The sequence below is a fragment of the Myodes glareolus genome, chromosome 22 (genome assembly GCF_982192425.1).
Source record: "Myodes glareolus chromosome 22, mMyoGla1.1, whole genome shotgun sequence".
NCBI lineage: Eukaryota > Metazoa > Chordata > Mammalia > Rodentia > Cricetidae > Myodes > Myodes glareolus.
In genome coordinates, this window is record NC_142047.1 from 36,823,510 (window position 1) to 36,848,407 (window position 24,898).

At 45.1% G+C, this 24,898-nt stretch overlaps 1 protein-coding gene across 3 annotated transcripts; it reads left to right on the top strand.

Moving 5' to 3' along the window:
• The first annotated feature begins 216 nt into the window (after positions 1 to 216).
• Adat1 (adenosine deaminase tRNA specific 1) lies at positions 217 to 24,131 on the top strand. Of its 3 annotated transcripts, XM_085681704.2 has the most exons (11): positions 217 to 1,585; positions 2,244 to 2,320; positions 3,609 to 3,809; positions 4,070 to 4,138; positions 5,936 to 5,990; positions 6,752 to 6,882; positions 11,093 to 11,696; positions 14,212 to 14,357; positions 15,846 to 15,945; positions 19,626 to 19,712; positions 23,265 to 24,131. In XM_085681704.2, exons 2-11 carry the CDS (start codon positions 2,314 to 2,316, stop codon positions 23,398 to 23,400), a joined length of 1,536 nt encoding a protein of 511 aa, XP_085537830.1. In that variant the 5' UTR covers positions 217 to 1,585; positions 2,244 to 2,313; the 3' UTR covers positions 23,401 to 24,131. The 3 variants fall into 3 exon arrangements, with proteins under 3 accessions (XP_085537830.1, XP_087756436.1, XP_085537831.1); XM_087900310.1 differs by lacking the exon at positions 2,244 to 2,320; XM_085681705.2 differs by lacking the exons at positions 14,212 to 14,357; positions 15,846 to 15,945.
• The last annotated feature ends 767 nt before the right edge of the window (positions 24,132 to 24,898 follow it).

The window sequence follows — 24,898 nt, forward strand, 5'->3', positions numbered from 1 at the left end:
AGACCAGGTTGACTACAAACTCATAAAGATCCACCTGCCTCTGCCTCCCGAGTGATGGGATTAAAGCATTCACTACCACCGCCTGGCTTGTAATTTTTTTTAAGACTTATTTTTATTTTTAATTGTGTGTGTGTGTACCGTAGGACAGGTGCCCTCTGAGGCCAGGTGATGGAGCTCAAGTTCAGTCAGTTGTGAGCTGTCCAACATTGATTCTGCAAGAATGCAAGAATCAGTTGGACTGCGAGTCCAGTTCTGCAAGAGCAAAATGTGCTCTTTACTCCTGAGTCAACTTTCCAATTTATATTAATGTCAGTTCAATACTAGGCAGTGTTCTGAACTATTGGAAACACAGCAGTGAACAAAACTCAATCATTACTTCCATGGAAATTACTTTTTTTTCAATGCTTACTTATGTATACAATGTTCTACCTATATGCAGACCAGAAGAGAGCACCAGATTTTATTAAGGGTGCTTATGAGCCACCATGTGGTTCCTGGGAATTGAACTCAGGACCTCTAGAAGAGCAGAGCAGTCAGTGCTCTTAGCCGCTGAGCCATCTCTCCAGCCCCAGAAATTACTTTTTAGGGCTTAAGTGGAAAATTGAGAGAGAATCAGACAAGATAAAGTCCATGTCCTTTATTTGGTGGAGGCACACACTAAGAAAACCACCAAGCAGGGGAAGAGGACAGCGGGGCTATCTTACATAGTGTAGACAAGGAGTAGGAGACATGGCCCGGTGGTTGCCAGTGACTTCTGTTCTTGAAGAGACCTGGGTTCAGTTCCCTGGACCGATGTCAGCTTTCAATCTGTAATCCAGTTCCCTATGTCCTTTTCTAGCCAATTTGGGCATTTGCATGCCCACGTGGGCCTAAAGTGACAGACACGTTCACATAATAAATCTTTTAAAATACATGCGTGTATGTACAAGGGATCTGTTACCCTGCAGAGAAATGCATGAAGAACCGTGTCATCCAAGTCCATAATAGTCGTGCAGGATTTGTTATGAGTGACGTAGGAAACTGCCAGAGGGTCTGATCATAGTCCTGTTCAAAATTCAGAGAGGTAAGTCGGTTTTGAAACCTTACCTCTAGCCAGATGGTGGTGGCGCACGCCTTTAATCTCAGCACTTGGAAGACTTGGAAGGCAGAGGCGGACGGATCTCTATGAGTTCCAGGGCAGCCTGGTCTATAAGAGCTAGTTCCAGGCCTGAATCCAAAGCTATAGAGAAACCAAAAAAGCAACAAACAAACAAAAAAAAAACCCTGCACAGGCAGGACTTGGCTATAGAACTGAACTTACTTGGCGTCTATCCCACTCAAGGACTACAAAGACCATCATGCTTCGCGAGCGGAGTTGCGCGAAGCAGCCTTTAGTGCGTCACTTCCGCTGCGCAACCGGGTTCTGAGGCGGTAAACCGGTTCGTGTGGAGGGCGTGGAGTGTGGATAACATTGTCTTAGGATCTCCAGATTGGCGTCCAGATCTTGGGGCCGGGTCTACACAGCCGGCTTTGTGTGGGAGGACACGTGTCCTCTGCTCCCACGGTCCTACTAGGACCTCCCGCCCCGCGGAGTCCCACCTCCGGGGTAGGAAGGGTTGGGGGGAAAAAGTGGGTTTTTCAACTTTGCGACTGTTACTTGTGGTCAAAGAAATGCCTGTTTGAGTTCCTTCGTACGAAGGAGTTCTTCGAAGTCTTTGAATAGGGGTTGCAGACAAGAATTACAGCGGACCCAAAATATCGAAACATTCCACAACCGCGTGGTCCTTCAGTCGGCTGCCTGAATTGATGTGATGTAGTTTGCGCTGCTTTGCTTGGCTTTGATAGTTTGTAATATGTATCTCTAGTTTAATTGCAGGTTGATGGCAGGTGTCTAACCTTCATAAAATAAACTGCCCTCTTGGAACGAACAGGATTCTAGAATCTTTCATGCTTATGTTCCTAGAAATAGAAGAATTTCACAGAAGCGGGTGGATTTCTGTGAGTTCGAGGCCAGCCTGGTCTACAGAAAAAGTTTCAGGACAGCAAAGGTTACACAGAGAAATTCTGTCTCGAACCTCCCACCCCCCCCGAAAAAAAGCAGGACTTCTCTGCGTTAGACTTTAACTATCTCTGTCAATCTCTGCCAGAATAATCATTACCGTTCACTGCAAAAATGGGCAAACAACTTGCAGAAGTTGTGGAAATACTTTGCAGAAACATTATATCTGAGCTCAGAAAAAACTATTCTGTTGTTTATGATGCAGATGCTCTGCGGTCTAGCCATCGTATGAGCTCATCTAAGAAGCTTTTCATATGATCAGATGAAGTCAAGATATGACCAGTGAGCACTAACAGCCAAGACTGGGGGCTTTCTGCATACTGTCTCAGGGCTCTTTCAGATCTGATCTGCTAATATTTGTTAGTTTGTGTATAAATGGCTTTATGTGCCCGTTAGAATCCTCCTCTCCCCCAACCAACTCAAATGTTCCAGATCACCAAATGTTGTATTTTGTAGTGTTAATTACAGTCAGCATTGTTAAAGACATTTGCTTTTATAAGTATTTATAAAATATGTTAGATACTAGCCAGGTAGTGGTGGCACACACCTTTAATCCCATCACTCCAGGGGCAGAGGCAGGCGGATCTCTGTGAGTTTGAGATCACCCTGGTCTACAGAGCTAGTTCCAGGACAGCTAGGGCTCTTACACAGAGAAACCCTATCTTGAAAAACCGAAAAGAAAAAAATGTTCAGTACTACTATCCATGCTTTTTTCAGGCTTTTGTTTTTGTTTTTCAAGACGGGCTTCTCTTTGTAGCATTAGTTGCCCTGGAAGACCAGGCTAGCCTAGAGACATCCTCCTGCTTCTGCCTCCTGAGTGGCTTAAAGGCATGCACCACCACTGGCCAAATATTACCCATGTTTTACCAGATGTGAAAACTAAAATAATCTACCCAGTAATCACACAGTTGCTCTGTGGTACAGCTGGAATTGAAACCTGGAAAGTACAACTCCATGCCCCATACCCTTAAATACAGCTGTGGTGAAAACATCCAGCGAGAGACTCTGAAAATTTGCTAGAGTGAGGTAGATTGGGAAAAGAATATCTATCCAGAAAAAAACAAAAGCAAACAAACAAACAAACAAAAAAAACTTTGCTTTGGTTTTGTTGTTGTTGTTTGGTTTTTTTTCAAGGCAAGGTTTCTCTGTAGCTTTGGAACCTGTCCTAGAACTCACTCTAGACCAGGATGGCCTTGAACTCACAGGGATCCACCTGCCTCTGCTTCCCAAGTGCTGGGATTAAAGACGTGCACACCACTGCCCGGTCCAGAAAGTAAGTTTGTAGGGTGATGATCTGCCCAAAGCAAGCCGAAATTTGAAAGGACAGTGTCAAACATAACAAATCCAGATTCATTAACTGTTATTACATAACTTGTTTTAATCTTGAAGCAGTAGCATGTCCTGTGGGAGTTGTAGCTCTCTCTTGTGTATTAAAGATGGGAGGGAAGGAAGATGAGTAGGAAAAAGCGAGCCTTAGTCTGAGCTCTCTTGGGCTCCATTAGAGACTGACTGCTGAAGCACCGGAGTGAGGCGCTCTGGCTTACACTGGTTTTCCTTTCTATTCTGATAGTCTGGACTTCTATCAGGGCCTCAGCTCCAGCTATGTGGACGGCAGATGAGATTGCTCAGCTGTGCTACGCACACTACAGTGTCAAACTGCCCAAGCAGGGGAAACCTGAGCCAAACCGTGAATGGACTTTGTTGGCAGCCGTCGTGAAGATACAGTCTCCAGCTGGCCAAGCTTGTGGCACCACTGATAAGGAGGTGCAAGGTGAGACCTTTTCTCTCTGTCAGCCACCATAGACAGTTCCGACAGCGCCGGGCTGGGTGTGAACTATATAGCGTTAGGTGTTTCCTCATGGCTTCCACCAGGTGGCGCAGTACTTCTGGTGGTGGCGGGGAAACTGCAGTCCTGATGGAGTCCGCTGGGAATCCTCTGTAGAAAGGAGAAATGGGGACTTACTAATCCGAACACTAGGAAGCATTCAGCCTCCGAGAGTTCACTTAACGATTTGTTTTTTTTCCTTTCAGTGACAAAGGAAGTTGTCTCAATGGGAACAGGGACGAAATGTATAGGCCGGTCCAAAATGAGGAAGAGCGGTAAGCAACGAGGAGCTCTAAACAGTGATGCTGTGCTACAGGTGTCCATGCTGACCTTTAGTCCCCTTGTCAAGGACACGGGGACACACTGGTTCCAGGACAGCCAAGGCTACCAAAAGAAACCGTGTCTCAATATAAAGTGTCAAAGTTGGTGGTCCATGTCTTTAAGCCCAGCATTTGGGAGACAGGGACTAATGGATTTCTCTGGAGTTCTAGTGAGCCCCAGGCCAGCCAGAGCTACACGGTGAGACCCTGTGTGTTACCAATGCACAAACTAAGTTTGAGTCTCAGGACCCACGTGGGAGAAGGAGAAAACTGACTGCTTTGAATTGTCCTCTGACCTCTGTCTACGTGCATATTGTGTCTCATGTACGCACATCATGGTACATATATACAAAATGAATAAATGAAAATGTATTACGTTATCTTTAAAAAGAATTGAAGGACTCTGGGGTATGGCTCAGGAGTGCACTTGCCTAGCTGCATAAGCACTAGATTCGATCCCCAAGCACTTAAAAATTGTTTCTATAAATCTCAACTAGAGGTTGATAATGGAATATTAGTTAAAGATATGTTGCATAATTGTGCTATGGGATATTTGTTTAATGATGCAAAGACGTGTTGCATTCTTTTATGTTGCATTTGTTTAACTCTGTGAAGCTATGTTATTTTGCCTGTTTAAAACATCTGATTGATCTTAAAAAGAACTGAACAGCCAATAGCTAGGCAGAAGAAAGAATAGATGGGGCTATCAGGCAGAGAAAATAAATAGGAGGAAAAAAAGAGAAGATTGAGGAGCAAGAAAAGAAGGAAAAGGACACCAGGGGCGAGCCACTCAGCTACACAACTAGCCAAGGAGTAAGAAGTAAAGAAAGGTACATAGAATAGAGAAAGATAAAAGCCTAGAGGCGAAAAGTAGATGGGATCATTTTAGTTAAGAAAAGCTGACTAGAGGAGCTGGAGAGATGGCTCAGCGATTAAGAGCACTGACTGCTCTTCCAGAGGACCCAGGTTCAATTCCCAGTACCCACATGGCAGCTCACAACTGTCTGAAGATCCAGTTTCAGGGGATCTGACACCTTCAAACCAATGCACATAAAATAAAGTTAAATAAACCATAAGAAATATTAAAAAAAAAAAAAAAAGAAAAGAAAAGCTGACTAGAAACAAACCAAACTAAGGCCGGGCAGTCATAAGTGAGAATACATCTCCATGTGTCATTATTTGGGAGCTGGGTGACAGGCCTCCCCAAAGAGTCAAAAGAGTAAAAAGCAACAACTACCAGTGGTGTTTCTTTGTTTTGCTTGATTTATTTGTTTGTTTTATTTGTCTAGTATTTTGAGATAGGATCTCAATATGTAGCCCTGGCTTATCCAGAACTTGGCTATGTTGTTTAGACTGGCCTCAAATTCATGGTTATCCTGCCCAAACCAGGGATTACACGCACCACCATGGACCTAGCAACCAATGGCAAGTTTGTACCCAATGCTCCCTTGGCATTGTCTAGAAGTATTTTTGGTCATCACCACATAAGGTGAGGTATTCTTGGCATCCTGTAGGTAAAGGATCCTGTACATCCTATACATTTTTGTTTGTTTGAGACAGGGTCTGTCTATGTAGCTCTGGCTGACCTAGAACTCACTCTGTAGACCATGTTGGCTTTGAATTCACAGAGATCCACCAACCTATGCCTCCTGAGTGCTGAGATTAAAGTGCTGGAAGGGTACTGCTGTATTCTGCCAGGCTCTCTAGATCCCAGTCTTCATTTCCTCCATATCTCCCGTCTTTGCCACACAGGAGACATCCTCAATGACAGCCATGCTGAGATCATAGCCAGAAGGAGTTTCCAGAGGTAAAGCCATATTCCCCAGAAAGTCTTGGTTGAACATGTCTGGGGGTGGGGTTTGCATGTCTAATAAGCTTGAAGCTTATGTAGATTGTGTCGCTCTGAACTGCCAGAGTTCAGATTAGTGCTTCTCAGACTTGAGTGTACCTCAGTATCACCTGGTAAAACCCAAGTTTCTTGCCAGGCATGGTGGTGCATGCCTTTAATCTCAGCACTAGGGAGGTAGATGCAAGAGGATCTCTGTGAGTTCAAGGCCAACCTGGTCTACAAAGCTAGTCCCAGAACAACCAGGGTTTTTACCCTGTCTTGAAAACAAAACAAATAAACAAAACCCCCAGGTTTCTGGGGCCACGGTATAAGCTTAGTAATGAAGCTCTTCTAGTACATCAGGCCTTTGAGTTCAAACCCCAGCACAGGGATGGAGTGGACAAGATGGCTGGACCTACCTCCTGAGATCTGATTTCAGTGGATCCGGGGCGAAGCCTGAGGTCTTCCTGACCTTTACAACGGACTCATTTTTATCATTCTCCTAATGCCAGATCTCTAACAGTCTCATTGTTCAGCTGTAACCCTTCCTGTGATCACCCAGCCAGAGAGCTCTCTTTACTACAGACATTTGTTTATTCCTTTTCCTCCATTTAACTAATTTTATAGTGCTGGGAGTCAAGCCAAGGGCATTGCATATGCTAGGCGCTCAGTGTGGATGTAAAGTACCCTGAGCTACATCACCAGCCTAATTGTTCATTCTGACATCTTGCAACCCTCAGGTACCTTCTCCATCAGCTCCATTTGGCAGCCGTCCTGAAAGAGGATAGTATCTTTGTACCAGGAACTCAAAGAGGACTGTGGAAGCTCAGACCTGACCTGTCTTTTGTGTTTTTCTCTAGCCACACACCCTGTAAGTATGGTCAAGCTTTAAGAGTAATGTTACATTGACTGCTTATGCTTATCTCATTCGTAGAGATAGTTCTCCAAAATACTTATGGCTGGCCAGGAGGTTATGGCACACGCCTTTAATCCCAGCACTCGGGAGGCAGAGGCAGAACTCTGTGAGTTTGAGGCCAGCCTGGTCTACAGAGTGAGTTCCAGAACACAGAGAAACCCTGTCTTGATAAAACAAAACACAAAAAAACCTTCTGGCTGAATATAGCTGCAACTAATGGTAGTGATTATTTATATACATAATCACATTTCTACTGGGGGAAGCGGAAGGGAGATACAGGGAGGTGTGGCATCTCTTTTAATTCTCAGAGTTAAGGTTGGGCAGCGTCAGCTTAACCCCTACAGAGTACAACATAACTACTGGGACTCAAGAGCCCCGAGCTGTACGACAGTAACTCATCCTAAAGCCCACTTCATTCATTCACCTATTCAGTGGAGACAGATTTTTAATTTTTGTATTTAGGGAGGGACTGTGTGTGTGCACATGCCACTGTAGATCCATCGCCGTCAGAGGACAACTCGTAGTTAGTCTCAGCTTTCACTAGGTGGGGTCCAAAGGTAGAACTCATCAGCCTTGGCGGCAGCACCTTTGCATAGCCAGCTTACTGGCCTGTGAGACTGAGACAGGTGTTTGCTAAATTCTCCTGGCTGGCCTTGAACTTAATAAGTTGGCCCCGGGGGCTGGAAAGATGGCTCAGTGGTTAAGAGCATTGCCTGCTCTTCCAAAGGTCCTGAGTTCAATTCCCAGCAACCATATGGTGGCTTACAACCATCTGTAATGAGATCTGGTGCCCTCTCTGGCCTACAGGCACACATGTAGGCAGATATTGTATGCATAATAAATGAATAAATACTTAAAAAAAATAAGTTGGCCCCTGTTGGCCTTGAGCTTTAGCAAACTTCTTGCCTCATCTCCCAAGTGCTGGCAGTGCAGGCATGCCCTACACACAGGGTTTCTTGTATTTTTAAGATAGTATTGCTGTTAGTCCATCTTGCCTTGAACTCCCAAGGTTACAGGAGTGTGTCACCATGGCTGTCGTGAGCAGGTATTCTCTATTCCTCACGCTGTAGGGCATAGCAAGTCTGCAGCAGTGAGTAGGGATTAGGGGCTGGGGAGAGAACTCAGTGGTTCTGTGTCTGCTTAGTGTGAGTAAAGACCCGGAGTGTATCCAGGGTGTCGCCTGCTAACACTACACACACCAGCAGGCTGGGGAGTGCTGACCTGTGAGCATCTACAGAGCAAGAAGAATCAGGACTGTGTGGTAGATGATTTAAAAGGAAAAGTCTCGAGAGGTTTTTGTTTTGTGTCTTTAAGTGAGGGTGTGATGGTCTGAGGGAGGGTCACACTCATGAATGAGAGGCAGACAACTGAGTAGATGTAAGAGAGAGTTAGGAGGACAGTTGCTTAGACGCCATGATTGTGAAGGAGGAGGAAGCAAAGATGGCTTCCGGGTTTCTCCTGGGGGGCCCTGGAGGAAGGATGACAACTGTGTGAGGAGAGGTGGGAGAAAGAATAGCTGTGGAGTGGGTGGGGGCTCTGTGACTCGTAGTAATTGGCTTTTTGGTTTTAAAGATCTTAAATAAGTGGCAGCCTCTGTTAATCTTAAAAACTCTGGAAATTGTTTTTCTGGGAAAAGAAATCTTCAGTCCCTTCGCTCGTGAGTAATCTCTTACCATGTGGTGCCCTCCACCCCACCCATGGTTTATCTGTAGGAAGGACGCACACTGCCTAGCAAATGTGACTCTCGCTCCCTTGACATTTACTTCTCATTACTAATTAGGAATCTGGTGTCTCGGTTCGCTACTTTAGACTCTCACTTTTGTGTGTTGTTAGAGTGAGTCAGCCTCTGTATCCAGGCGTTCTGTCGCAATCACATCTCTGAGCTTACAGAGTAGGAGGTGGGCCCAGTGAATTCTTCAGCATTGCTGTCACCTTGTAAGGTCTCTGGAAGTCAGCCAGGCAGCCTCTCCTGTGACATTTCTCCTTCTGTATCTCTCTTGCCTTTCCCACTTGCTGGTTATAAAGACTACAAGGATATTCTTCCCACACTGAAAAAGCAATACACATTGGGTTGGTGTTTGAAGAAATGGCTCCCTTCTCAAGGGAGCGCTGTGCTTTCCCCTGACCTCAGGTTTTCTTTGGTTCCCAGGGACGCAGAATAGATTAGACATCTGTAAACCAGCAAAGAGAAAACATTAGAGGTTTTGGAAACACTGGTATTTACTGACCTTTGCAGTTTATTGTAGGTTTCTACTGTGGGATATACATCATAAAAATCCCTAAGATGAGGATATTTTGAATAAATGTTTGTCAAATTTACTCAGCCATGAAATAAGCCGCTATTGTTTTCTTAGGCATCTTACAGGGCACCAGTCCACAAAATGCCCTCAGGAAACTTTTCTCATCGCAGATCTGTAGTTATCAGGTTGGTGGGTGTAGCTCAGTGGTAGAGTGCCTGCCTTGCCCTGAGTGCATAAGACTTGGTTCTGACCTCCAGCATCACAAAACAAGACTTTGCCTAAGGTAGAAGAGGTGACTCAATGGTTAAGGACACTTACTGCTCTTCTAGAGAACATGAGTTCAATTCCCAGCACCCATGCTGGGCAACTCAAAACAGCCTGTAAGTCCCATTTCATGGGATCCAAGACCCTCTTCTGGCCCTTGTAGGCACCTGCATGCATGTGACTCTGAGACAAACACACATACTTTTTAAAAATGTCTTTTTGTGTAAGACTTCCCTTAAAATTGTAGTTCTTAGGGGGCTGGAGAGATGGCTCAGTGGTTAAGAGCATTGCCTGCTCTTCCAAAGGTCCTGAGTTCAATTCCCGGCAACCACATGGTGGCTCACAACCATCTCTAATGAGGTCTGGTGCCCTCTTCTGGCCTGCAGACATACACACAGACAGAATATTGTATATGTAATAAATAAATTTAAAAAAAAATTGTAGTTCTTAGCTGAGAACACTTTCTCTCCAGCTCCCATGCTTTGGGTTACATGTATGGGCAACTAAACTGGGTCTGGAAACACCTTTGATCGTCAGACTGGGGGACTGTTAGCATCTAATGTATAGAGGCTTCATAATGGCTGTCATACAGGACACATCTAATGTATAGAGGCTGTCATACAGGACACATCTAATGTATAGAGGCTGTCATACAGGATCACCTCCATGGCAAATAATTACCTGCCTCAGAATTTCATTAGACCCAGGTATGGTGACACGCTTGTGATCCCAGAACTCAGAAGGCAAAAACAGGAGGTTCAGGAATTTGAGGCCATCCTCAGCAAGTAGGGAGTTTGAAGCCGGTCTGAGTTACAGGTGGTCTCGTCTCAAAAGAGAAAACAAAAATTTCTCAAATATGAAGACTGAGAAACCCTGCTCTAAACTGGTGCTCCTAAAACTTTTTGTGGTAGCTTACCATAGAAACATTCGGCCTGAGTTTGAATTCCTAGAACCCACGTAAAGCCAGACACACTAGCACATATCTGTAATCTTAGCACTCTTATGACAAAATGGATTGCTGGCTTATGCAACAGGGAACAAGATCCCGTGTCACACAAAGAGGAAGGTAAGTACCAACACCTGCGGCTGCCCTTTGTTCCCCTCACATGTGCCACAGCACGTGCGTACCTGCGTGTGGTATGCGGGTTTTGGTTTGTATTTATTTGTTTCTTTTTTAGTGCTGGTCGCAGTCAAGCCTGGGCTTTACGCTCATCAGACCTATGCTTTGCCACTGAGCTCATCACCCGTCTGCCTCTTTATTCATCTCAGTCAGCAGGGAAAACAAATTCACCTCGGTTTGAGGTCCTAAATCTCTAACTTGAGCTTGCATCAGAATGACCTACTCAGCTTATTAAAACAGGCTTCTGGGCCCCACCTTCAGAGTGTCTGATTCAGCATGTCCATTAGATTCCAATAATTTGTTGCACGCGCACGCGCGCACACACACACACACACACACACTCACACACACACACACACACACACACACACAGAGTGTTGAGGATTGAACTCAGGATCTCCTACAATCGCCAGGCAATCACTACCATTGAGTTATCTCTCCAGCCTTACAATTTGCACATCTAATTCCTAAGGTACATTAATGTCACTGGTGGGGAGGCTCATTCTGAGAATTACTGGTTAAAAGGTTTCCTCTCATGCAGGTGGGGATGCCTCCATCATTCCAATGCTTGAGTCTGAAGAACAACCTTGCTGTCCTGTCGTCAGAAATTGGTCCAATGACTCATCTGTAGAGAGGAGTGAGAATCTAGAGGATTCCAAAAATAAAAGGAATTGTGAAGACCCTGACAATCCTGTAGCCAAGAAGATGAAGCTTGGAACTCCAGTAAGGGTGCTCTCCAGCTGCATGGCTCACCATGGGATGCAGGAAAGTGGTAAAATCAAACCAGATGTCGGCAGCTCTAATCTCACCAAGGAGGAACTCGACACTGCCGATGGAATAGCTCCAGGTAGTTTCAGAGTGGTGGATGTGTATAGAACAGGAGCCAAGTGTGTTCCCGGAGAAACTGGAGACTTGAGAGAGCCAGGTGCTGCCTACCACCAGGTGGGGCTGCTTCGAGTAAAGCCAGGCAGGGGAGACAGGACGTGCTCCATGTCCTGCAGTGACAAGATGGCAAGGTGGAACGTCCTCGGATGCCAAGGCGCACTGCTGATGCTCTTCCTGGAAAAGCCCATCTACTTGTCCGCCGTGGTCATTGGGAAGTGCCCATACAGCCAGGAGGCCATGAGGAGAGCCTTGACTGGCAGGTGAGGCTGTGGGAAGGCGGTAGAAGGAGTGCAGAGAACCAGGAGAGTCTCCCCCTGCGGACTCAGCCGGTGCACATTTTGGCGGTTTTTTTCTTAAGAAATAATTAAGAAAGTATAAGTCTTAGGTTTGTATATACAGTAACTTGAAAAGGAAACCAGAAATGCTCTGCAGTTGAAAATTAAGTGATTTCTTTTGTTAAAAATAGTATTCATGAATATTTAATGTAGAAAGATGTTTATGATGTTTAAAAAGCAATTTAGAAGATGAAGTGAGCTCCATCTTGGTCTTAAAATATGTATGTGTACAGAAAGCTGTAGGAGGCTTTATATCGATAATTATCTCTGAGTCATGGTGTTGTGGGCTGTTTTTCCTCTTTGATAATGCTGTACATTATCATTTTTCTACTGTGTCTTCTACAGTAAGCAGAATAATTGTCAGGGCTGGGGAATGTATCTCAGTTGGAAGAGTGCTTGCCTAATTTGAATGAAACCCTAGGTTTAATCTCAGCACCGCATAAGACTGGCCATGAAGGCTTAGACTTCTAATCTTAGCATTTGGGAGGAGGAAGCAGGAAGATCAGAAGTTCAGGGTTACCCTTAGCTACTTAGGGAGTTTGAGGCCAGCTTTGGCTGCATGAATCCAGTCTCAAAAAACAAAGGAAAAAAAAAACTAAATAATCCATGTGAATTCGAGACCAACCCGGTCTGAATAATGAGTTCCAGGACAGCCAGGGTTACATGAAGAAACCCTGTCTCTAAAAAGCAAAACGAAACAAACAAACAAAAAAAATTAGTTTCAGCCTGGCAGTGGTGGCACACACCTTTAAGCCCAGTACTTGAGAGACAGAGGCGGGCAGATCTCTGTGAGTTCGAGGCCAGCCTGGTCTACAGAGCAAGTCAAGACAGGCTCCAAAGCTACACAGAGAAACCCTGTCTGAAAAAAAACAAAAAACAAAACAAACAAAAATAATAGTTTTAATCCCAGTACTCAGAAAGCTAAAAAGGGGAATCTGATTTCAAGGCCAGTCTAGGCTTCATAGCAAGATTCTAAATCTTGGCAAAATAAACAAAGGCCCTGATCCAAGAAAAGATAAACAAGGATGGCTGTACACATGACCACTCTGGTGTGTGCACTAGTGAGTGAGGGTCAGAGAGGCATCACTGGAACATAGGCCTGGGAAGCAGATTCCAAAAGTAGCAACCAGACAGAACCTCGTGTTGGCACTCCTCGGCATGCACCCAAGAGAAGTGAAAATGCACATTCCCACAAAACATCCACACAGATGTTCATGGCAGCATGCTAGGAATAGTTCCCAAAAGAAGCAGCCCAAATGCTTTATCAGTAGGTACATGAGTAAGAAAGAGTGTGTCTCTGGGCATGGCGGCACAGGTCGTTATCCTCGGCACTCCAGACTCAGGGCTTTGAGGCCAGCCTGGTTTACAAAGTGAGTTCCAAGACAGCCAGGACTGTTACACAGAGAAACCTTGTATTGAAAAACAAAAACAAAAAAAATAAGAGAAAAAAGTAAACAAAAGTAGTGTATTCAAACAAACAAGCAAATACTGTTCACGGTTAGAAAGTTTGGAGTATCAAACTTGGTGGCACTGAGCCAGTAATCCCATCAATTGACTGGGAGGATCAGAAGTTACATTAAGGTCAAGGCTAGCATGGGCTACATGAGATCCAGTCTCAAAAAAAAAAAAAAAAAGACTAATATGCTAATATATGCTACAGCATAAGTGAACCATTAAAATACCACACTAAGTGAAATAAGCCATGCATGTTTGATTCTGTTGGTCTGAAATAGCCACAAAAGGCAAGTGCTTAGAGATCTGTAGTAAGTTGATGGAGATTTGTGGTAGGTTGGTGGGGATGCGTGGTAGGCTGGTGGAGATCCGTGGTAGGTTGGTGGTTACCAAGGGCTGGAGAAGGGCGTGGAGAGTCGTGAAGGCTGCTAATGTTTATAAGGTTTCTGAGATTTGAAATTCCTACTTGTGCATTGGATTTGCATCATATGAGCACCTAGCTTGTTCAGAAGAGGAGGGGAAACCAACTTCTTCTAGTCTTGGATGATTTTAGTTTGGGGTATGCTTGAAGGATTTCTTAGGAAGTCTGTGTAAACAAGGCAGAGCCTAAGGTTCTCAATGAAGGTTGAGATCTCTGACACCGCAGACCAGGATTGACTCAGATTTTAGTTATGCCTTCAGATCTTTTCTAAGCCGCAGAATTCCTGCTGGGGTTGGGGATATAGCTCAGTTGGTAAATTGTTTGCTTGCAGGCATAAGGCTGTCTGTTTGATTCCCAGCACCCCACAAAGCAGGGTGGGTTATAGGGAATAGAATTAGAAGGTTCCTCCTGTGTGGTGTCCTGGTATTTTTCACTCCCACTTCAGGAAGTAAGCATGTAGATTCACTCAGCTCCAAGGGCCTCTGCCTCTCCTACAGCTTGGGGTGATGAGCAAATTTGAGTCTTCTCCTGGTACATCTGAGCTGAATGCGTTTCCCTCATTTTTAGGTGTCAGGACATCGTGGCTTTACCCAGAGGCTTTGGAGTTCCTGAACTGAGAATAGAGCAGTCAAGTTTACTGTTTGAACAGAGCCGCTGTGCAGTGCAAGCGCAGAGAGCTGACGGACCAGGCCGGCTCGTTCCTTGTGGGGCAGGTGAGGGGTCCAGGTTGGCTGACCCTGGAGTAAGTTCTCAGACAGACTGTCCTAGGAAGACAGTGGTAACTCCACAGTTAGGTGTACACCCTGTGAGAGCCTGGCCAGGCTTAGTTACCCTGTCTTGGCCTTCTTTATTTTCAGATTAGAAGAATTGCTTGTCATGGCTATTATGAGAATTAAGAAATTATATCTAAGCTGTGCGGCAGTGGCGCACGCCTTTAATCTTAGCACTCAGGAAGCAGAGACAGGTGGATCTCTCTAAATTCGAGGCCAGCCTGGTCTACAGAGAGAGTTCCAGGACAGGCTTCAAAGTTAAAGAGAAAAAAAAGTCAAAGTCAAAAAAAAATTATATTTATACACTTATTTTGTGTCTAGCATATAATAAATTTTCAATGAAATTGTAAGCTAGGAGCTAGTGAGATGGCTTAGCAGGTAAAGGCAAACTTGCCAACAAACCTGGTGACTCGAGTTTGATTCCTGGAACCCACATAGTGGAAGACAAAGAACCCAGCTCCCCTTCTGTTGTCCTCTGACTTCCACATGTGCACCGGGACATGCATAGGCCTCTCCCAATCAGTAAGTGTAATAAAGCATTAGATTGTAAGCTATAATAATGATCATGAACCACTGGGCATTGGTGGTTCATGTCTTTAGCTCCAACACTCAGGAGGCAGAAGCAGGTGAATCTCTGAGTTCGAGGCCAGCCTGGTCTACAGAGTCAATTCCAGGATAGTCAGGGCTACATAGAGAAATGCTGTCTCAGGGAAAAAAAAATCACAAACCATTTGATGTCATTGAGCCCTAAGGTACCAAGCATCGGACCTAACTTGTTTTTGATGTCATATCCAGCTTTCATGGTGCTGTAGAGTCAGAAATATTTTTGTGAATATTGTAACATTCATGGGAAAAGAAACAGGTTTTTATGTTTTGACTCCAGCTCTCCCCAGATACTCCCAACATGTCACCCTCCCTCTTTCATGTATATTTATGTGTTTGTTCTCTCCCTCTCTCTCTCCCTCTCTCTCTCTCTCTCTCTCTCTCTTTCTCTGGTTTGGGGTTTGTTTTGGTGGTGGTGGTGGTGGTGGTGGTGGCAGCCTTTTGTAGCCTACTGAGTCTAATCAGTGCCGTCTGTTGAAACGTTGACTCATCTTAATGGATCCTTTGTGGGTAACCATAGCTACGGTATGCTCCTGAGTGCAGCAGCCATCAGATGTCCAGAACATTTCACAGCGCTCCTCCCCGTCCTCCAGCTCTCCCATTCGTCCCCCCTCTTCTGTGATGTTCCCTGAGCCTTGGGGTGGAGATTGATACAGCTGTCCCATTGAGGAATGAGCACTCAGTAGATACTTACTCTCAACACTGTGGCCACTTATGAGTCTGCATTAAATGCTGCCCACTGCAGAGAGGAAATTCTTTGGCTAAGATTGAGGGCAGCACTGAGCTATGAGTAGAAACTGATTTAATCCCAGGATTCTTCCCTCACAGCTATCAGCTGGAGTGCTGTTCCTGAGCATCCTTTAGATGTGACTGCCAACGGTTTTCCACAGGGAACAACCAAGAAAGAAATTGGAAGCCCTCGGGCCAGGTACAGCTTACTGGGGCTAGGGAGAGGGTATCTATAAACTCCTTCCCTCCTTATCCAGCTCTTTTTCCCTAGCCCTTGGAAACTCCTCATTTGCTTCATTTTCTTCCTCTTCTGGATACTTGGTGTAATGAAATCATTTACTGTGTGGTCCTTTGTGTGTGCTCCATGCACACAGCAGGCTCCACAGTTCGCTCGTGCAGTGGGGATTGCTCTTTCCCTCGTGGATGGCTAAGTAGTGTCTGCTGTATAGCTGTGCCTTATTTGCTTATCCTCAGCAGTGATGGCCTTTGGGGATGTTTTACTCTGGGCTACTACGACCAGTGCTGGTGTGAACAACTGGGTGCCTATTTTTGTGTAATTTTTCTTAGGAATCTTCATAGGAATGGAATTTCTGGGTATGAGGAACCACAAGGATAGCTTTTTATGGAAAATGGAACGAGTAAACTATTTTCTTCCTTTCTTTTCTTTCTTTCAAGACAGGGTTTCTGTGTGTGACTTTGTAGCCTGTCCCTGTCCTGGAACTCACTCTGTAGACCAGGCTCGAACTCAGAGATCTGCCTGCCTCTGCCTCCTGAGTGATGGAATTAAAGGCGTGCGCTGCCACCACCCTGCCACGTGAACTACTTTGTTAGCAGCTCTACCATGAACGGGTCCCAAGAGCAATAGTTGCCTTGCACCCTCTGTGACACTGTAGTAACTGTTCGGTGTGAAGTGCACTCTCCTTGTTTCACCCTGTGTCAATAGGTCCCGGGAGGCCTCCTTCCAGTGAATGGGGTGACCTGGTGAGCCTTGATGTGGATCTGTTCTGCAGGCAGTAGAGTATGGCATGGTAGAGGTTTCTTATTCTTGTGAAGGAAGTGTTCCAATATACTTCATTAATACTCAGTAATAACCAAGCTTAGTAGTGCATGCTTTTAGTCCCAACACTCAGGAGGCAGAAATAGACAAATATTTTTCAGACTAAAGTCTTGACTAATTATTTTATTAGTAAATGCATAGAGCCAAATAATAAAGTCGTATTTACAATATAATTACTAGGTACATGAAAACTTAACATTTTTGGTGCCAACCTTTGGGTTTGTTCTTTCTAATGTCTAACAGATGACTTTCTTTTTGACTATTAATTTTCTGCGTGGTGATGAATTAATGTGGACTTGACTAACACCGTTACATGAACATGTACCACTATTTAGTTATATAACTTGTTTCCGTCCCAGGAGACTGTGTCTCAGCTCAAGGTCTCAGTGGAAGTTTTAGCTGTTGGTGTAGATTCTGCCAAGCCGCTTTATTCAGGTGGGAGAAATAAACGTTTTGAGCTCCAGGAGGTTCGGGATACATCTTTCTGGTACATCTGCAGTTGCCCAGCACTTAGCTATGTATAAAAGCCTCCTGTTTCCAGTGCCAACTTCCTGCTAGACAAACTCACTTTATATTCTTTGTGGCAGTGTTACAGATTTATAGAAAGCCACATGCTTCAAGTGGGATTGTTTGGAGTGGGGGTCAAATAGGTTTTCTCTGTGTAGTTCTGGCTGTCCTAGAACTCACTCTATAGACCAGGCTGACCTCTGCTTCCCAAGTGCTGGAAGTAAAGGTGTGGGCCACCACTGCCCAGTCAAGTGAGATGTGTGTGTCAAATCCAGGAACCATGTATACAGTTACGTACGTACACACACACACACACACACACACACACACACACACACACTCCCCTATTCTATTCTCTTCTGTTGCTCAAGAGTGTCTTGTGTTGGCCATTCTTGGATTTTAAATCTAACGACCAATTTTTCTCAAATAGATATCTTTCAGCATTGTCCTTCAGACCAGAAACATGGAAGGCGGCAGCTGCTGACACTACCGCTAACGGTGCAGTGCATAGGAATACGGACTGGGTATAGCACTCCGCCAGCTCAGCAGTTTCTTCCCCAGATTTGACACAGTTTTGAGTACCCAGTTATTTAGGCCTTTTTTGTTTTTTGTTTCGTTTTTGGTTTTGGTTTTTGTTTTTTTGTTTTTGAAGACAGGGTTTCTCTGTGTAGCCCTAGCTGTCCTGGAACTTGCTCTGTAGACCACGTTGGGCTCAAACTCAGAGATCCCCCTGCCTCTGCATCCTAAGTGCTAGGATTCAAGGCACATACTCCCATCACCTGGCTATTTAGGACTTCTTAAAGTTTTTTATTACATTTGTTTATTTTTATGTCTGTGCACGTGTATGCTGATTACACACTCATGCCATAGCATGTGTTAAGGTCACAGGTCAGCTTTTAAAGCTGGTTCTCTCCTACGTGGAGCAAACTCAGGTTGTTGTGACTTCATCTGCTGAGCCATCACACCAATCCAAAACTTAGTTCTCTTTTATTTTATGTGTGTTTTTTGAGTGTTTTGCCTGAATGTATGTGTACCACATAAGTACAGTGCCCACAGATGCCCCTGAAACTGGAGTTACAGTCAGCTGGGAGCCATTCTGTGGGTGCTGGGAACTGAACCCATGTCCTCAGGAAGAGTAGCACATACCGCTGAGCCATCTTTCCAGTCTAAGGTTTATTTTTTATTTTTAATTATTTATATATGTGTGTGTTTCTGTTTGTGAGCATGTACACATGAGTGCAGGTGCCTGCAGAGGCCAGAAGAGAATGGCAGGTCCCCTGGAGCTGGAGTAAGGAGGCAGTTGTGAGGCACCTAACGTGGTTGCTGAGAACCAACCTCAGGTCCTCTGCAAGAGTAACAAGTGCTCCTAACCACTGAGCCATCTGCCTAGCCACAATTTTTTCTGTTTTCCTTTTTTTTCCCTAACAGTACTGAAAATTGAACCTCGAACCTCATACAGAAACAATGTAAATGCTCTATCCCTGAGCAATAGCCCCAGTCCTCAATAAAGTTTTATCATTTCATTTTATTATTTTTAGTTTTTGCAATTTGCTTATATATATCTTTTACATCCCTGTTAGGTTTATTCTATGAAAGTACATTAGGCCGGGCGGTGTTGGCATACACCTTTAATTCCAGCACTCAGGAGGCAAAGGCAGGCGGACTCTGAGTTCGAGGCCAGCCTGGTCTACAAGAGCTAGTTCTAGGACAGGCTCCAAAGCTACAGAGAAACCCTGTCTCGAAAAACCAAAACAAATTAAAAAAAAGTACGTTAGTTATCTATTGATGTTTAACAAATAAATCATCTGCAGCTTTAAATAACTATAAACCTTATACTTCAGAGTTTCTGCTGATTTGGAATAAAAAAATGAATTTAATTGTGCCTTGGGATTTGAGAGGTCAATAATTTTTATGTCATCTGGGGTTGCAGTCCCCTGAAAACTTGATTGGGGTGAGAGGATTTAATTATAAACATGCTCGGTCGTGTGGCTAACAGGTCAGTGATGCTTGCCAGTGTCACATCACAGCTCTCTAGAGAGGCAGGGTGTGGTGAGCCATGCCTAGAATCTTAACACTTGGGAAATTGAGGCAGGAGGCTCATGATTCAAGACCACCCTGGGAAATATAGCAAGATGTTCTGTTGGGGAGAGGAAGACAGAGGGACGACTGAGGGGACCCGTCAGGTCTGTCTACATTTCTCCTTGGTGGCTACAGAGGGGTGGAATCTGGAATCTTCACACCTGAGCCCTGTGATGAAGCCTAGTGTCTGTCACCTAGTTATTAGTTAGTGATGTTTATTTTCTTTTTCTGAACAGATCCCGAATCAGCAAGGTGGAACTCTTTAGATCATTCCAGAAGCTGCTGAGCAGCATTGCAGAAGACAAGCGGCCAGACTCTGTCAGGTGACACTGTCTACCCCTCTGTCCTGTCTGTAAAGCCTTCTGCTCTGGTTCTGCTTGTGCATGGTGAGTTGTGTGGAGGTGACCTCCACTCAGCAAGCCAGTGGGTGTTACTGTTTACCAGAGAGAACGGGAGCTTGTAGCTTTGTGTCAGCGTCCTGCCTAGGTACAGAGGAGAGCATGTTCTGGAGGAAACACGGCAGGGTAGGAGGAAGGTTTCGTTTCAGTTCTACTTCTTTACACATTTATTTACTTATTTTGAGATGGGTTCTCACTGCCCAGGTTGGCCTGAAACTGAAACTCACTATGCAGGGCAGCTGAAGCTCACGCTCCCAGCAGCTCTCCTGCCTCAGCCTCCAAATGCTAGGCTTACAGGCCTGGTGCCTTGTTGTCTTTTCCATGTTAATCATTTCACTGATTGGCTGACTTTATGATGCTGGAAATAAGACCCAGGGCCTGTTAGAAGCTACACCTGTTTTCTTTTCCTTTTTTTTTTTTTATAAAATTCATTAATTATTTATTGTGTATACAGTGTTGGCATCAGCTCTTATATAGACGGTTGTGAGCCACCATATGGTTGCTGGGAATTGAACTCAGGACCTCTGAAAGAACAGCCAGTGCTCTTAACCTCTGAGCCATCTCTCCAGCCCTACACCTGTTTTCTAGGGGCACAAACGGGATTCAAATACAGCTTGAAATTATCAAGTTCATGGATCCCGCCTCTTTACTATCAAAAAACCTGATCAAAATAAAACTTAAATCAGTATTTATTGTAAGAAACACTGTCTCTATACAGCTGGGGTCTCCTCCCCAGATGCCTCTGGACTCCATAACCCTGCACTCTTATGAACTTATGTGAATGTACACACACAATTAAAAATAATAAAAATAGGGTCTGGAGAGATGGTTCAGAGGCTAAGAACACTGGCTACTCTTACTGAGGACCCAGGTTCCACTCCTAGCACCCACATGGGCTCATAACCATCTGTTACTCCATCCCAGGGAGTCTGACACCCTCTTTAGGTCTCCACAGGCACTGCCTACACATGGTACACAGGCAAAATAAATAACCTTACACATAAAACAGTTAGAATAATAGTATAATAATAAAGAACAGGAGTAAAAACAGGATAAAATTGAATTAATAAGACAAGTCTCTGTAAAAAATCTCGTGAAACACAACCAAAAGAAGACTGTGTTTTGGTTCATAGCTGGAGGGTTCAGTCCATAATGGCAGGAGACGAAGTGGCTGCTTACACTGCAGAACAGTGGTGATCAGCGCAGTTTTTCCTTTTAGTTCAATCTGGGATCCTAGCCCACGTATGCCCCTGCCCACATCCAAGGTGGGTCTTCCTATGCAGTCAAACCTGCCTGGAAAACACCTCATGGATATGCCCAGAAGCTGGTTTCCCCGGTGTTTCTAAATATAACTCCAGTCTAGTTGTCAATGAAGATTAATCATCACAGTCTTGATTTATCCAATGGTAAGCATAGCAACATTAGCCTTGTCACAGGATCTCTGAGAAGAATGTAAGTAAAGTGCTCCATGTAAGAGTGCTTGGCCCAGGCATGGTTTATACTTGGTTTTGTTAACAAGTAACCAATTTTATTTGCTAAAAATCTATGGGGTGGGGACTAAAGAGAGGACTCAGTGGTTAAGAGCATGTGTTCCTCCTCTAGAGGTCAACAGTTCAGGTCCTAACACCCATGTCAGGTGGCTCACTCCAGTTCTAGGGGATATAATGCCCTCTCTGGACACCATGAGCAAGGGGCACACACATGCTGCACAGACATACTTTTAGGCAAACACTCGTGTGCATAAAATAAAAGTTTTTAATTTAAAATTTTTTACTCTGAATGATATGTATGCAGCAGAAGTATTAAGGAAAAACTTTTTTTTTCTTTCTTTTTTTTTTTGAGACAGGGTTTCTCTGTGTAGCCCTGGCTGTCCTGGAACTCACTCTGTACACCAGGCTGGCCTCGAACTCAGAGATTCACCTGCCTCTGCTTCCTATGTGCTGGGAAGGTGTGCCCATCACTGCCCAGCTAAGGAAAACCTCATTTAGACATTTGCCAAAGATTGTTTAAACAAACAAACAAACAAACAAAAAACTCTCTTCAGATGTTGTAGGGAAGAAAACTGGACTCAACTCCCAAGTGCAAGCACAACTAGAGACTTAAAGCCAGGAGCAGAGTCGGCCCCGGAGGTCTGTGGACAGGAAATGTCTAACTTGATTTTGGAGCTAGGAGCTAGGCTAGAGGAAGTCTTAGTGGCCCTACTTCACAGGCTTCCTGCTGAAGGCAGGCAGGGTGGTGAGATGGAAGGTAGGGTCTCATATAACCCAGACTCGCCTCAACCTTGCTATATAGCCAAAAATGACCTTAAACTTTCTGATGCCTCCCAAGTGCTGGGATCACAAGTATGCCACCACGCCTGGTTGGCTCAGTTCTGAGGACCAAACCAGGGGTTCCTGTATACTAAACTACCTCCCAAGCCCACGGTGAAGAGCTGGATTCAGTACTGAAGGTGATCGAAGGCAAGGGCAGGGGCTGCTGTAACTGGCTCAGGAGAACTCTGGTTGGCACTGAACTTAGAGAGCCAGGGCAGAAATCAAGGCCTCGTCAAGAGGAGGACTCAGGTCTCTGGCTGACATTTTGGTCCTAGTCTTTATCCAAAGAATCTCTCCTAAGAATTGCTGTAGTTTTTTTTCCTCTGTTGGCTCTTTGGGGGCCCACCACCCAGCTCCCAAAAAAATACAGACAGGCTTATTCTTTCTTATGAATGCACGAATGCCTGGCCTTAGCTTGGTTTATTTCTAGTCAGCTTTTCCTAACTTGTCTTGTCTCCCTTTTACTTCTGGGCTTTTTCTCTGTACCTATTCTCTATACCTTTCCTTACTACTTATTCTGTGGCTGGCTGTATGGCTGGGTGGCTGGCCCCTGATTTCTTCCCTCCTTCTTTTCTATTTTTCTCCTCCTATGTATTCTCTCTGCCCAGCAGCCCCGCCTATCCTTCTTCCGCCTAGCTATTGGCCATTAAGCTCCTTATTAGACCAATCAGGTGTTTTAGACAGGCAAACTTTACTGAGTTAAACAAATACAACATAAAAGAATGCAACACACCTTTGCATTGTTAAACAAATGTTCCACAGCATAAACAAATGTAGCACATCTTAAAATAATATTCCACAGCACATTGCAGCTGTGAGAGTGCTGGCCAGTTTTCAGCAGGCAGAGAGGCTAAAGGGTGGCAGCATGCAGTAGGAAAGTGTGGATGTTTGCATGATGCTTTTTAAGAGAAACAGTCAAGAAGGTTCTTACGCGGCGGGAGTAGACAGTTCACTGATAGGAGACTGTCTAGCATATATGAAAGCTTGTATGATCCTCAACATCACAAAGAAAACTTTTATCTGATTGTACAAGAGCCACACAATGCTAGTGTTCTGTAATTCTGACCTGCTTAAGCATGCATTGCCTCACCATGAATTCCCTACCGAGGGAACAGAGTTCCCCGTGCTCTAGTGAGAACCCTGCTTGATGACATGTGTGCATTAGGGTGCAGAAGCTGGACAGCTATCAGGAGTACAAGGAGGCTGCAGCTGCCTACCAGGAAGCCTGGAGTGCGCTCCGGAGGAAACAGCCCTTTGCATCCTGGATCAGAAACCCACCTGAATACCACCAGTTTAAATGAGCTCGTGCTGCCCTCAGGACCCTTCCTACTGACCTGCCCCTCTTCATGCTGCGCAAACCTCTGCTTTTCCGGTGGTTAAGTCAGAGAAGAAAGAAACGCCTTCTCCCAGAGTGCTGCACCTCTTTGGTGTCAGTACAGCTGGAACCTGGAACCTCATCAATCTGTACTTGCTTGGAGTAGCTCCTTGCTAAAATGGCCTCTCGCCGGGTGGTGATTATTAGGAATATTTCCTAACGTGAGCTCCCTGCCGGCAAAATTCCCAATCAAGCCAAATCAAAACAAGCCAAATTAAGAAATATCCAGGTTTAATGGAAGTTCTGCGCTCTTGGGTGGCCCTTCGGGGAACCGGGAAGCCAGGGAATGAGTCCTGGGAAGGAAAAAAAGGGAGACCACGTGTATCTCTTTTGGGAACTCATTTAAATACCCTGGGAAGTGGTCCTGACCCCACCCCAGGGAGGGGTCAGAACCTGGCCTGCTGGGATTTGGAGTCCAGACCAGGCCTGGGGGCTGGGATAGATGCGAGGGCTGGGGCCTACACTCCCAACCTGACAGTGATGGTTCAACCTTTAATCCCAGCATGTGGGAGGCAGAGGCAGGGGAAGCAGATCCCAGTGAGTTTGAGGCCATTCTGGTCTACAGAGCGAGTTCCAGGACTGGCTCCAAAGCTACAGAAAAACCCTGTCTCAAAAAAACCAGTCAATCAATAAATAAATAAGCAAACCTCTCGGTAATGACCTTGATTGCATTTAACTGGTTCTCTAAAACACAGCATCAGTTTGGGACATGGCGCTTTCTACGGTGACCTGCAGCGGCTCTGTTTTACACCATCTTACACTGACGCAGCAACTGGACACTAGGCTGAAACTGTATTAGAGTCCAGGAACTTTGCAGCTTCTGGAGTAGGGACCATGTAGTTCATATTTCCAGCTTCCTCAGCAATCAGACGTGGTTGAAGTTAATTCTTCTATCAGGCTTAACACGGGAGTAGCTTTGGAAAGGTCTGTTCTCAGACCTGTCGAAAAGGTTTTTTGTTTGTTTCAGTGTTTGTTGTTTTTGAGACAGAGTCTCTCTGTAGCCTACACTATCCTTGACTTTCAGTCCTGCACCAGCCTTCGAATGCCAAGATGATACGCAGAAGCCACTATCGTGACTAGTCCAAAGTATTCTCATTCTCTCCTTCCCTTCCTCTCTCCCTCTCCTGCCTTTTCTTCTTGAGACAGGATCCCCTCCATAGCCCAGGCTGACCTTAAACTCACTACCGCAGCCAAGGATGACCTTAACTATGATCTTCCTGCCTCTGCCTCCAACTGTAACAGCAACTTTGCTTCCAGGATTCTCCTCTGCTCCGTGTTGTGAGGGTCCCTAGAATCCATAACTGCAGCAGTCGCCGTCGTTTCCTACCGCAGGGAGACAGCCAGCTGAGAATGAAGGACATTGCTGTTTGGCGAAGTCCCAGCTTTTCGACATTGCAGACCACACGTCTCCAGCACCTTTTTAC